Source organism: Pezoporus wallicus, unplaced genomic scaffold (genome assembly GCF_028554395.1).
Source record: "Pezoporus wallicus isolate ANWC-B61680 ecotype Strahan unplaced genomic scaffold, APGP_CSIRO_Pwel_v1 contig_5116, whole genome shotgun sequence".
NCBI classification, from domain to species: domain Eukaryota; kingdom Metazoa; phylum Chordata; class Aves; order Psittaciformes; family Psittacidae; genus Pezoporus; species Pezoporus wallicus.
In genome coordinates, this window is record NW_026642000.1 from 136,222 (window position 1) to 148,343 (window position 12,122).

The 12,122-nt window shown below is 39.8% G+C and overlaps 2 protein-coding genes across 8 annotated transcripts in view; one reads left to right on the forward strand and one right to left on the reverse strand.

The window, feature by feature from the left end:
- The window catches only part of IDUA (alpha-L-iduronidase), a 41,841-nt gene that overhangs the window by 17,013 nt on the left and 12,706 nt on the right, over positions 1 to 12,122 (forward strand). The window lies entirely within an intron of this gene.
- Positions 1 to 12,122, reverse strand: part of SLC26A1 (solute carrier family 26 member 1) — a 34,435-nt gene that overhangs the window by 10,612 nt on the left and 11,701 nt on the right. The window contains exons 1-2 of one of the 5 annotated variants that reach the window (XM_057426508.1): positions 5,658 to 5,749; positions 3,216 to 3,298 (exon numbers count right to left, since the gene is read on the reverse strand). Coding sequence is in view for 2 of the 5 variants with exons in the window: in XM_057426505.1 (XP_057282488.1) it covers positions 3,216 to 3,298 (83 nt within the window). In the remaining 3 variants the exon portion in view is untranslated. Of the gene's footprint in view, positions 1 to 139; positions 424 to 3,215; positions 3,299 to 5,657; positions 5,750 to 12,122 lie in introns of those variants that run through there. The other 4 variants (XM_057426510.1, XM_057426505.1, XM_057426506.1 and 1 more) reach the window with 4 other exon arrangements.

A 12,122-nucleotide genomic window follows, 5' to 3' on the forward strand; every position in this document is an offset into this window, starting at 1 on the left:
ATGAAGAACAGAATAATGAAAGCACTTAAAAAAAACAACAGTGTGTAAAATAACTGCAAAGAGGCAGTTTTCACCTTTGAAAACAAAGAATGAATAAAACCTGAGTTCAGAAGTGTGGGAGGGCGCACAAATCTCTTACCTGGATAGCTTTTTGACAGGAATGTTCAGCTCTGGTTTTGAACGTTGGAATGAATGAAAGTCTTCAGTTAGGCACTGCACTATTTACATAAAGGATAATTATTAGCTAAATATTCCTCAAGGGAATAATAGGGAGTTACGGGATCTTGAGCTCAGTAGTGTGTTATCATTTTTACTGCTCTGAAAACTTGGATATATATGCAGCACTGACTAAGGATTTGAGTTTAAATAATGTGTAAGATTATTAATTAACTAACGTTGATCCAAAAACTGTGCTGATTTCAGGCTAGTACATCTCTGACCTTTGAAGCTGCTTCTTATCTGAGGTTTGATCTGGTTTGTATCCTCATCTAGCATTAGGTTTTGATTTTACATAATCAAAATATAAGAATAGAACTGCAGTCTTGCCTGAGATTTGTTCATTTTGCAGGATAGAGTAAGTACTGTTCTGCTCAGCGCATAGGATGGGATTGCTGGAGGTCAGAGTTCCATTCCTACACGTCAGTGCATTAAAATCTCAAGTTATCTGTTGCTTTTGTACAAACCAAAGACTGTAAAATGTAGGCAGATCAGCAGGACAAAGACTGTCTTTCTGTGCATTCTTGTGAGGTATATAAATGACCTAATCCCCTCTATTACCTTAATTCTTTGAGTAGGTGCAGACCTATTCAAATGACAAATAATCATCCATGTCCTCTCAACAAAGGTGATTGGTAATGTTTAATGGTTACTAAGCAGTGTAGATTGACAGATAAGAGCATGTGGCTGGCATTCAGAGGAGCTGCATTCAGTTAGTCTACAAACTAAGGGATTAGGAGATATGTATGTTTCTCAGCCAAGGGAAGACATGAACATGCATGTAGTAAGAATCTGAGATGGAAAGTGCAAGGACTGAGAACAGGCTGTGTTGCTGAATAGACAGAGATGGTTCAAGCTTCCCTACTAGCAGGAGTGCTTGCAGGGTGGTGCAGTGCACAAGCATGTATACAGAGGGCTATATTCCAGCATCATTTTTTATCCCATTGCAAAAAGTTGCTTGCTGCTCTTTAAGAATAAAAAGAAAACATGAAAATTACGGAAATTAAATGTCAAAACACCAGCATGAGGGTGGAATAGAAAGGGAAGCACATCCTACCTCCGTGATGCTAAAATGGTCATGGGTTCTTAAAACTAGTGGCTGTTACCACTAGTGTGAATTGTGCACACTAGGGGCAGTAGGACAGTATGTCTCTCTGGTCTTGTGCGCCACAGAATAGAAGATTATTGCTTCTGTTAATTTCTTTTCAGGCCTGCAGCGTTTCTTTCTTGAAAATGAAGTGACTTAAACACAGTCTCTCAAATTTGCTCTTTCATCCATTTTACTACCTAATTCTTAGCACTAAGAGTCATCTTCCCTAATGACCTCTTAAAATGTGCATGTCATCTGCTTCAGGACCAAAGCAACCTTGCCTACTCTATTCTCCTTTACAGCATGTTTCCAGTATTTGGCAACTGCAACTTCCAGTATTTTTAATCCTGGAAGTTGCAGAATGATTGGGTTATGCCTCACTTAACATTTTTTTGAAAGAGACCTCTCTGCATCTCTCTCGAACAGAGCTTTTCCCAGTATCAGGCTCCTAAGAGTACTACAGGATGTTTAGGTTATCACTTGAACACAGCATATTGATTTGGTTGTAATTTTGTTTTGCCTCAAGCTAACCTAAAAATAACACTTTCTGAAATTTTAAAAGAAGGAAATTTTAAACTGTAATTCTGAACTATGTGAACACTGTTTAGGCACAGCTTCATTCAAGTGAGGCTGTCTCTGGATGGGACAATTGCATGCGGGGAAAAGATATGAAGTAATCTTTTATTGTCTTTTATTCTGTCTCTATGACTTGTGGAAATAATCTGATTTTGAGGAAACTACATGCTATGACAAACAAGCTTTACTTAATATACAGAAGTACTGACAGCAGAAGATTCTTCAGTGCTTTAATAATGGAGATAACAGTTCATACGTGGTAACATGAAGCCATTCATCAAGGCTTCAGTCCAACAACAGTTCTGGTTTCTGACATCCTTACTGACTTCTACTGAGACTAACAAAGCAGTACTGTTTTCTAAAAGGACCACCTTTCCATGTCAAATGCTCAACTGTGTATTTAAGAAAAAATGGTAATTGGCCAAAATAACCCAAAGACGTGCTAAAGCGAAACACCTATCTTTAAGAATAGAAACTACATTAAAAAAAAGAAGATGACCATTGACCAGGAGTTGAGACTTTATAGATTATTTTCCTTTGTGTGACATACTATTTATCTGTATGAACAGATGCCTCATATTAACTGGATTAAGGAATCTACCTGAGGGTATTTGTGAAATAAATGCTGCAAAGAGAGTAAATGCATTTGGCTTTGTTGTCATGTTTACTTGAGGATTTCAGAAGGTTCCAGAAGAATTTATGACATTACTACGTACAATTCATGTGTACGTAACCTGATTATATAGTTAAAAAAATAATGCTAAATTAGTCACACAGGGGTAATTAATTGTAGAATCACAGAATCGTAGCTAAAAGTGTTTACATACTGGGTTACAATCAATAGCATCAAATCTTCAGAAGTACATAGTACAAATGTAATAGTCTTGTTCTTCCTTCTATGCAAATGTTTGAAATTCAAAAATTCAGTAAATTATAAAAATAACAATTAAGCTGAATATCTGCATTACTTAAAATACCCTCAAGCCTCAGTTAGTCTACAGTCTTACCTTTATACTATAGTGACCAGGTGATGTGCCTGAAAAGCACACGTTTGGTTGCTATTTAATAGGAAAGATGGGAGCACTAAAAATAAGCATCCACTCTTTTAGAAGCCCCTGTGTGCTACACCTAACATTTCTTCTCTAGCTGTGGCAAGTGTGCGTTGCACCTAAAAATTAATGTGTATATGAGAGGGGAGAGACATTGATTGTTCCTGCTGCAGGAGAGAAAGTTCAGTGCAAATGTATATATTCAAAACTGAGTAAAACTGTCCTTTACTATGAATCCCTCTTGTTTTCCACTACAAGGATAGAACCAATTGATTAGCACTTACCAGAGGCATAAAGTAGCTGCAGTAGTTCCACAACAGATTTCTTATCAGCACACAGTAGCACAGTTCCTCAGGAGTACAGCTTTCTGCAAGTATAGATTAGAAGTTCTGTTGTGATATAGTCTGGGTCTGTCCAATGATATTACTCCAATGGTGTTCACAGTGAGATAACATAAATAAAATAGTAGCACTGGCAAAAATCTTTGTCCTGTAGAGTGTAATCATAGGTAGAAGATAAACATAAGATCATTACATTATAGGGGCTGGTAATCTCTGCCTTCTTATTCATCCCTGTTATTCTGTTTTAATAGAACTAGTGGCACTACATGGTGCCACTGTATAGTATTGCAGTCCTAGACAATGTTGAGCTGTCATTAATGGAGTTATGTCCTTTTAAAAAGGATTTTTATTTAAATACATCATGGAGAGGGCTTGGCTAATGAATCTTAATGTCTAGGAAGACTTCATGTACCTTCAGCTGCAATTGAGTGTGATGAAGTTGAGTTTGTCTGCCCTGTAAAAAAAAACGGCCTGCTTTTTCATCCCTAAACAGCCAGAACTGTGAAACCAAAGCCTGCTTGTTGATCGGTTTAGTATGAACACTGCTACTGATATTTGTAAATCTTAGAGGCAAGTTTACTGTGGCAAGGATATTCCCTCAGGAATTCTGAGGCTTCTTCATCTGTTCCTTGCATTCGTATGTAATCATAACTAGACATTCAAACCCCATTTCTATGTGCAAAGAAAAGACGAGGATTTCGTCCTGCATTGTGAGGTAAAATTTCATGTTTGTAAGCAGAGAATATAATGCACTATTTTTCTTGTTACTGGAAGTTGTTTGGGATGGGGGAAGAAAGAAGAAAAAAGGTTATATATGAACATGAAGATCATGGAGTGAAAGAGCTATCACTGCCATATTTAATAATGCCCCAGTAGCCTAAGTAGTAGTGCCAAAACTAGGTTCTGAATAGAATTATCATCTTTCAATTTGGAGAGACATGTAGGTTTGCATCCCATTGAAAATTGTCTGTAAATGCAGTTGGGTAGTTTTACCTCCTTAATTGAAAGATGTTTTGCCATATTTGATATTCAAGAGCCAAGAGCAGACATTGGAATGCCGTTTAAAGAGCTGCTCTTTCCAGACTGGGTTATAGTGCTTATTTGGGAGTTCTGAAGTATTCAGAAACCACTCAGCAAAAAATTCTGAAAGATTAAGAGCAGGACAGTGTAAGACTTTGCCTTTTCATCATTGCAAGTTGTTAAACATCAGTAAATTAGGAAATGAACTAGGTATCATTTAGTGAAGACCACTTCTATTTTTCATTTTCAAATAAGTGATCTATTCAAGTTTAGACATACAGTGGACAGGCAAGGACTGATAGGGAAAGACACACCTGAAAATACATCTGCCATGCATATAGATCCAGGAGTAGTTGTTCTTGGTCAGACACCATGTGCTAGCTGTACTTTCGACATCAGGGAAGTACACCAGCTGAGAAATCTAGCTGCAAATCTTTGCACCTTTTTCTTTTTCAGTATTTTTCTTTTCTTAGACTGTTTGTTAGTTGCCCCTTTGCATGCTTTTCAACACAGATCTCACCAAATGGAAACAAGTTTTGAGAACTGTAGTTACATGTGTGCCATGGAGATTTGTTACTGAAGATGCAGTATTAGGCTGAGCGCTTGAATTAGAATGCTAGATGCATACAGAGAACAGTTTTGCAGCTGTTTGGAAATAAAAGTTCAGTGACAGCTTTCCCAGGCAATGCCAAAAGGAGTTACGTGCTTGAAGTAAGCTAGTTTTAACACTTGATCATAATTTCTCTTCCTTGTGCATCTGAAAAATTACCCTTTAAAATTTGTTATTGATTTAGTCTTCCTATCCTCTCTTGCCAAAACTTCTGCTTATATATGATATAATTTGGAGTTTCATCATGAAGGACAGCATAAAAACACAATGACATTTTTCTTGTAACCATGTGTTAAACAGGAGGAAATCACTTCCATATATCAAACTTGGTCAGAAATGAAAGTGTCCTCTCTCAGCCCAGCTCATACATGGTGAGTGAGCCTACCTTTCAGTCACTGACTGAGCCTTTAAATTTGTAGTGATGAATCAGTCAAAAGCATTTTCTGCTGCTGGATTCACCTTATCATTATTTGATTACTTCCCTTCCTGGATTAATGTTGACACAACAGGTCTCAACAAGGGATCACAACAAGATCTCACAACAGTCTAAATTATCCCTGCCTAGATGATCTGATCAGATATATGCACATGTCTGGAGAGGCTAGATACTAAAATGCCTGATGCCTTTTCCTAAATCATTATGTTTTCTTTGCTTGTTTACCCTTTTACATCTTGAATTTGTTTTAAAAGGGGAAAGTGGGGGAGGGGAAGAGACACAGCAGTCTTAACAATATTTTCCTAGCAAGCTAACTCACCTCATCACAGGAAGCTGTTGATGCTTTGTCTGCCTCTCTCTCTTCCCTTCACACACAGCATGCTCATTGCTGAGAGTAGGACTGAGACTGTGCTCACAAAAGCAGGCTGAGTAAGAAATGGAAAATCATAGGCCTTGATTCGCATCAGCTTGAAGGCATTCATTGTTTGCTTGCACTTCTCTGGGTGTGCGATTTAGCCAGATCACAACAAGGATTTTGTGACTTGCTTTGAAAGGTAAAGGTCAAATGACGCCAATTTCAAAGAGGAAAGAAGCTAATTAAGATGCCGTATAAATCAAAGTAAATTCTATTTTTATGTATTAAAAAAATTAAAAGATTCAGCTGAATGCACAGTCTCCTGGCTGGCTTGTAGAAGAGTCAGTGATTTCCAATAAATCGCAGATTATGTATTTTGCATTTTTGAAGCTAGTTTTTTCCTAAACCACAAAGATTCATACCCATCCTTCCTTTTGCGCATGTATCATGCCAGTTGATTGTGTGGATGGATTAACTGTGACAAGCTCTGACATCAGCAAGGGCTGGATGCTGCCTGGCTGTGTGGTTTTGTAATGCATTCTCCCATTACTGCTGGGCAGACTCATTCACTCTATAGGGTGAGTGAATTATGCATCGTCTGGGCACAGCATGGACTGAAGTCTTCAGCATTGTGCTTCTATGCAGAAGCTGTGCCATAATTATAAAGCAAGCAGATTTTCAGCTTATGCAGATGGTATAGCTGAGCGGCAAATGGAGAGGAGTATTAATGCTAGCAAATAAGCCTGAAAGTGGTAAAATATGCTAGTTCTTTAGCATGGGTGCAGTAGTTTGGCCTTGCGGCTTTGAAAAAGCTTCTGGATGAGGTTTTTGGTCTGCAAAGCATGTGGAAAAGCACAGGCTGTGTTTTGCCTAGGGACTGACAGAGAGGAAGAATCAGCGCTCATGAACCTGCAAAAGTTAAAGTGACTGTAGTTGTTTTGGGATATGGGGAAGAGAGCTGATTTACCCTGTCTGAATGATCAGAGAAAACAAGAGCTAGTGCAGCAAGAATGTGATAGGAGCAGCTCTGATGTGAATGAGTTCTGTATTGTCAGTTTCCACTAAATTCAGAAGGGGGAAGTGTTGTTTATTAATAACCCAGGAGCCTGCTGATTCCATAGTTATTCATTAATGATCTTGTGCTTAAACCTGAAGTAGCAATGTAGGGGGTTTTTGGTTGAAGAAACCTGGAGCAGTAACTGCTGAGAAAGTAGCCTCTGGAAAGATGAATGCTAATGAGGCCTATTCTGCCCTTCTTGTACTCTGAGGCATTATTTCCATAGTGCTTACAGTCCTTAAGACCTGCTTTTAAGGTCCCGAAGTTTTTTAAGTACTCAGCAGAACAAGAAGCTTATGCAGACGGTGGTTTTGGAGCAAACAAGGTCTTTGTAACAGCCTGAACTTTAAACTGGCTTAATTTCATTCCTGGTAACTGCAAAAGTAAGTAAAAAACAAGGAGACAGGATCCTTTTGTGTTGTAAGAGACAATTGCAGGGCAACAAGTTGCCCTCTTGGAGAAGATAAACTTGCTGACATATCCTATCCAGAGCTTTTGACCTTCATTTTGAAAATGCTGTGCTCACAGCTTGTGTGCTTCGTTGTCTCTTCAACGGCCTGCTCTTCTGGCTAAAGAAATAAAACAGTTACTTCTGAATACAGCTTCTTCTGGAAGACCTGGTAGTAGCATGAATTTGAACTGGTATAGTTTGTCGGTGTTTTTTCCTGCATCTTTCCAGTGAACATCTTGGCCTTGGACACTGAGCTCCTCTACAGGTTAGGTGGGCATTTGTGTCTGCTCTGGAGTTTTATGATCCCTGAAATGGCATTATGGACTCTAGAAAGGCAGTGAGCAGTTCCTTGGGACTCTGTATCTAAGAGTGCTTCTGGTAGCAGTCACCTACTGGAACTGTTTACTCTTGATTTACTCTTGAGAGGGGGAATTTAATGATCATGCATACTTTTATTTATCAGAATAACAGTGTCAGTGTTACCACTGGTCTGTGTTGTGGCACCATGGCCAAGGGAGCATATGTTTGCAGAAACTGCAGCTGATGGTCTGGCACATAGCTAAGCATCCCTGTCAAATGGATAGTGGTACCTAATACCATTATCTCAGCAGACACCATAGCAGGGTAGTTATCTTAGACTACACTTTTACTTCTGTCTAAGACTGTACGTAGAAAACTTCCCATGGAGCAGGGTCATTTTTAGGTGACTCCCTCATGGAGTGCACCTTTCAAGTCTTAAGTTGGCCGATACCCTGCTGAAAAATGTTGTTTACTTTTAAAGTGTCATTTGAACCTCTCCTCTGCCAACACCTTCAGTCAGTTTTCTATCCCTGTTTCTTGGCTGCATTTGCACTAGGGGAGCAATCTTTCCCAGCAGTGAGGATGTAAACAGGCTCTGCTGCCTTGGGAGTCGTGTTAGCCAGCCAGTGTGGCCAATCTACCAGAAGAGAGACTGTTCTCAGACGTTGGTGACAGCAAGCTTCTGATGTGCATGGTACCTGTGTCTACCAGAGATGCAAAGGGAGGCCACTCTAGCTGAGTCAGAATGTCAGGATGAGCAGTTTTGTTCAGTACATTACAATAAGGTTTGATGAACTGAAATTGAAGTGTAATTGGAGATTCAGTACTTCACTGAAGATTACCCAGAATGGATAATAATGGATACTTCCTGTCTCTGTTTTTCTTACTCTCTTCTCTGTAGATAAGGTATTTGGTCAAATGCGTGTGTGTGCTTTCCAGGATGTGCAACTATATTCCTGGATAAGATCAACTGAGGGAGGAAGGAAAACAGCAGATTCTGGGCACAGGAAGAAGGCTGTAGCTGTAGGCTAAGGAACAATGTAAGACACGTGTGCCAACTGGATCACATCTGACTGTGACGCAGGGGGATGGCAGCCAAAACTACTTTATCCCTGCCCTCACAAAAGATTAAGTTTGTGAATGGGAGTAGGCTGAAAGTGGCATGGATAAGTACAAAATGACTGTCTTAGAACACTTCGGCGAGCTGTCCACTAGCTGCCTCTGTACCTGAAAATAATTTCCCTGCATACTGGAAAAATCTTACTCCAGTAAAGGGAAACAGTGCAAAGCTATTAGCATGACCATGTTAACATTAACATGACTTTGAGTCAGCAAAGGATGCCCATGAAGCAAGCCTTTCCAAGGAAGACAGCAACAAGATTTTGTGACGGGTCAGTGGATTCCTTTGCATACTCATCACTCCTCTTCATGTTCACAGCACAGTTGTTGATCTCAAGAGGCAGCATGTAAAAATGTGTCTGGAACTGAGACAGCCATGACAAAGGCTGGAAAAAGACTTCACCAGCAGGTAGCAGTCTCTGGAGTATAGAAGCCTCAAGCCTGGGGCATATAAGAGCATTGGTGCCACAATGCCAGTAAACATGCTTTAGTGTAGCTGCTTCTTATAACTGAAGATGAGAAAGACTTTTTCTGGCAAGTCTTCCAGAAAAACACCAGGTGAGGAACATTTGAAAGCCAACCACAGACAGGACAGTGATCACTGCTCCACATCAGAAATACCCAACAGCAGTCCCAGTCTGGCAAGTACTCAAATGAATGGCAAGGACCTAGCCTTCTGCATGTTCATAAACTAAGACAGTGATGTCTAGAGACCAAGATTTAAGTGCAGAGAGATCACAAGAGAAGCAGTCAAAAAAAAAAAAACAATGTAGAAGGCTATAGATATGTGTGAGCTTGCTACGAGGAACCCTATCGCAAATACACAGTGTTGCACCAACAGGTCCTAGATCAGGTGTTCAAAGCTGTTTTGAGCAACTTTGACAATGTCAAGTGGATTTATCCTGAGTCAAGGTAAATCTGCCTGTAAGAGTTTTGATGTAATCTTCCATGTCCTAAAATTACATTTATAGCACTCCTTGTAACAGCCTAGCAGTTGAGCCAGACTTCCTCATTAAGAACGTTTGTAAATACCAGCTTATGAAGGTCCTGCTGTGCCTCACGTGCAGCAATCAGCAACCCAAATACTAGTGGTCTTGTATAGGTTATAAAAAACCCCATGAGTTTCACATCAGAAAGGTAGCATAGGTAAGGATGAGATCAAGATCTGAGCAAGCAGAAATCCTGTTAGTCAAGTAATCATCTTATTGGTAGAAGCAACACTGTTTAATCCATTTGCAAGCAAGAAAAAATTCTCTTAAAGTGACAGATCAGTCGAAGGATGTAAGAAGTGCCTCTGCACCTACACACATAAGACAGGATCTCACATACCATCACTTCATTCATGGCTATCAGTGGCATTCTGGTTTAAATGTTTTGCTTAATTGATACAGGAAGAAAAATGTGGGTGTGCTGGGACCTTATGTGTACATACATGAGATAGAAAGCCGATTTACCTGTATATTTTCATGCAGTACTGCATAAACCTTAGACTGGACTTGGAAAACACTTGTTGATTTGCTATTACCTAAATGGTTATTAAGTTTTTACAAGACAGTAGAGTTAATCATTCTTATGCTCCCTGACTGCAAGTGTGCATGTAAGCAAATATTTCAGTAGAACACAGGGTACAACTGGAAATAGTTAATGGATCTGAGGGAGCAGAGCTACCTTTTGCAACAAAATATTTGAACTTTGGAATAGGACTGTAAGGATTTTTTTTTATTTGTTTGTTTTTATAGCCTCTGTCTCAGCCAGAAACCCACCCCCCTTAGTTGCGAATGTCCATTGCTGAGTTCAAGACTAACCTCTAAAACACTCTTGTGGATACTAAAGTAAATATCTTTCTGCTACTTTCTTCTTTCAGAGTTGCACCATTTGATCTGGCAGGAATTGTAAACCCCTCAGTGGCTGCAGACATGGCAATTCTGTCATGGTGGTAGGACACAGAGAAAAGCTAACTTCAGGTCTTTGGTAAAAGAGTGTGACCATGCTGGAGCCAAGATTGTGTGCTTGGCTGCATCACAGATGGAGCTGGTACAGCGGATATATCTTACGCTTACATTTGCTTTGCCTGTCATGTTTTCATCTTCTAGGTCAGAGATGTTGATGGCACTCCATCCTCTTTAAGTTGCACAGCTCCCATCTTTATTCACTAGGCAATTCTGTCAGCCTTTCTTAATTCTCTGAGAACTTCAGACTTGCTTTTACAATTCACTGAAACCTTTTGTTGGCAAGAAAGCACAGAGGAAAAACCTCAATCTAAGAGGCTCAGAAGTGCATGGGAGAGGACAGAAAGAAAGAAGTTGTGAATCACAGCAAAGCCCAGTATTAATTGAAGAGATCTGCTAACTGCCCCATTCTCACTTGTTATCCCATGTGCCCAGCATGCCTTGCTAGCACTGATCAGTTACAGGAACTGTGATTGTTTCCTACCCTTCCATCAGATCTAGGACATTGCATTTGCTTTCCACCCAAGCAGAAGCAAGGTGCCTAGGAAGAAGTAGGCGAAACAGCAAAGCAGATCTCAGGCTACTCTGTAACAGAGAAATTAGGTGTATACTCTAGCAAGGCTGGCAAGACCCTAATCATCTCTCCCATACGATCAGGGCTGGACCGACCCCAAGGGTGCTTACAAAGCCTTTTGCTCAAGGCATACTGAGGTCAGAATTTGGGTGTCAGGCCAAAGCTGTGGCTTTGGCCAAAACGCAGTAAGTCACACTACCAGAATATTGCCAACAGAAGTTTATGTTTAATTCCTGCTACGCACTTCATACTGGCAAAAATTCTCTGGCCTGGGAGATTTCTGTTAAACCAGGCCACAAGTTCAGAGGTTGTGGGAAATCATAAACCAGCCCACATAGTACATGATGTTTGTTTTCACTGGATAGAAGCAAGAGAATCATTTCAGGAATTTAAAGCATATCTTCAAATGTATCACAGATAAATTGCAAATGACAGTTTTCATCCCCTGTGTAAAAGAACTTCAGTGTTCCCATGTGGGTGCCTGCCCAAATTTTACTACCATTGCTCCTGCAAGATTCACTGACACAAAGGGAGGCATCATTGGGCTACTCCTAAGTCTTTGAACACATGTATTCAAAGCTAGATAACGGGATGGCAGCCTGAGCTCCTGGGAGTACAGTGTTAGCAAATGATAATGGTGAAGTAAAAGTTACAGACATTGTGTGCATAAAATCAGCATTCTTTGAAAGGTACAAATCCATACAGCTAGACCTAAATGCATAAGGAGCATTCCTAAAAAAGCTGTATCATGTATTGCAAATTAAGAAAACATTAAGAAAGACTGCATGTGAGATAATGTGGAAACCAGCTGGCCTAACAATAGGCAATCAAATGGAAATTGAAAAACAGCTTAGCCAAATTAAATCTGGATAAATTTCACTTCCGCAAAGAGTTAAAAACCTTAATATCATATTAATTTCATGTTAAAACCACAAAATCCAGCAAGGAAGCTCATTATATTGCTTCTGTTGCTGCTGCT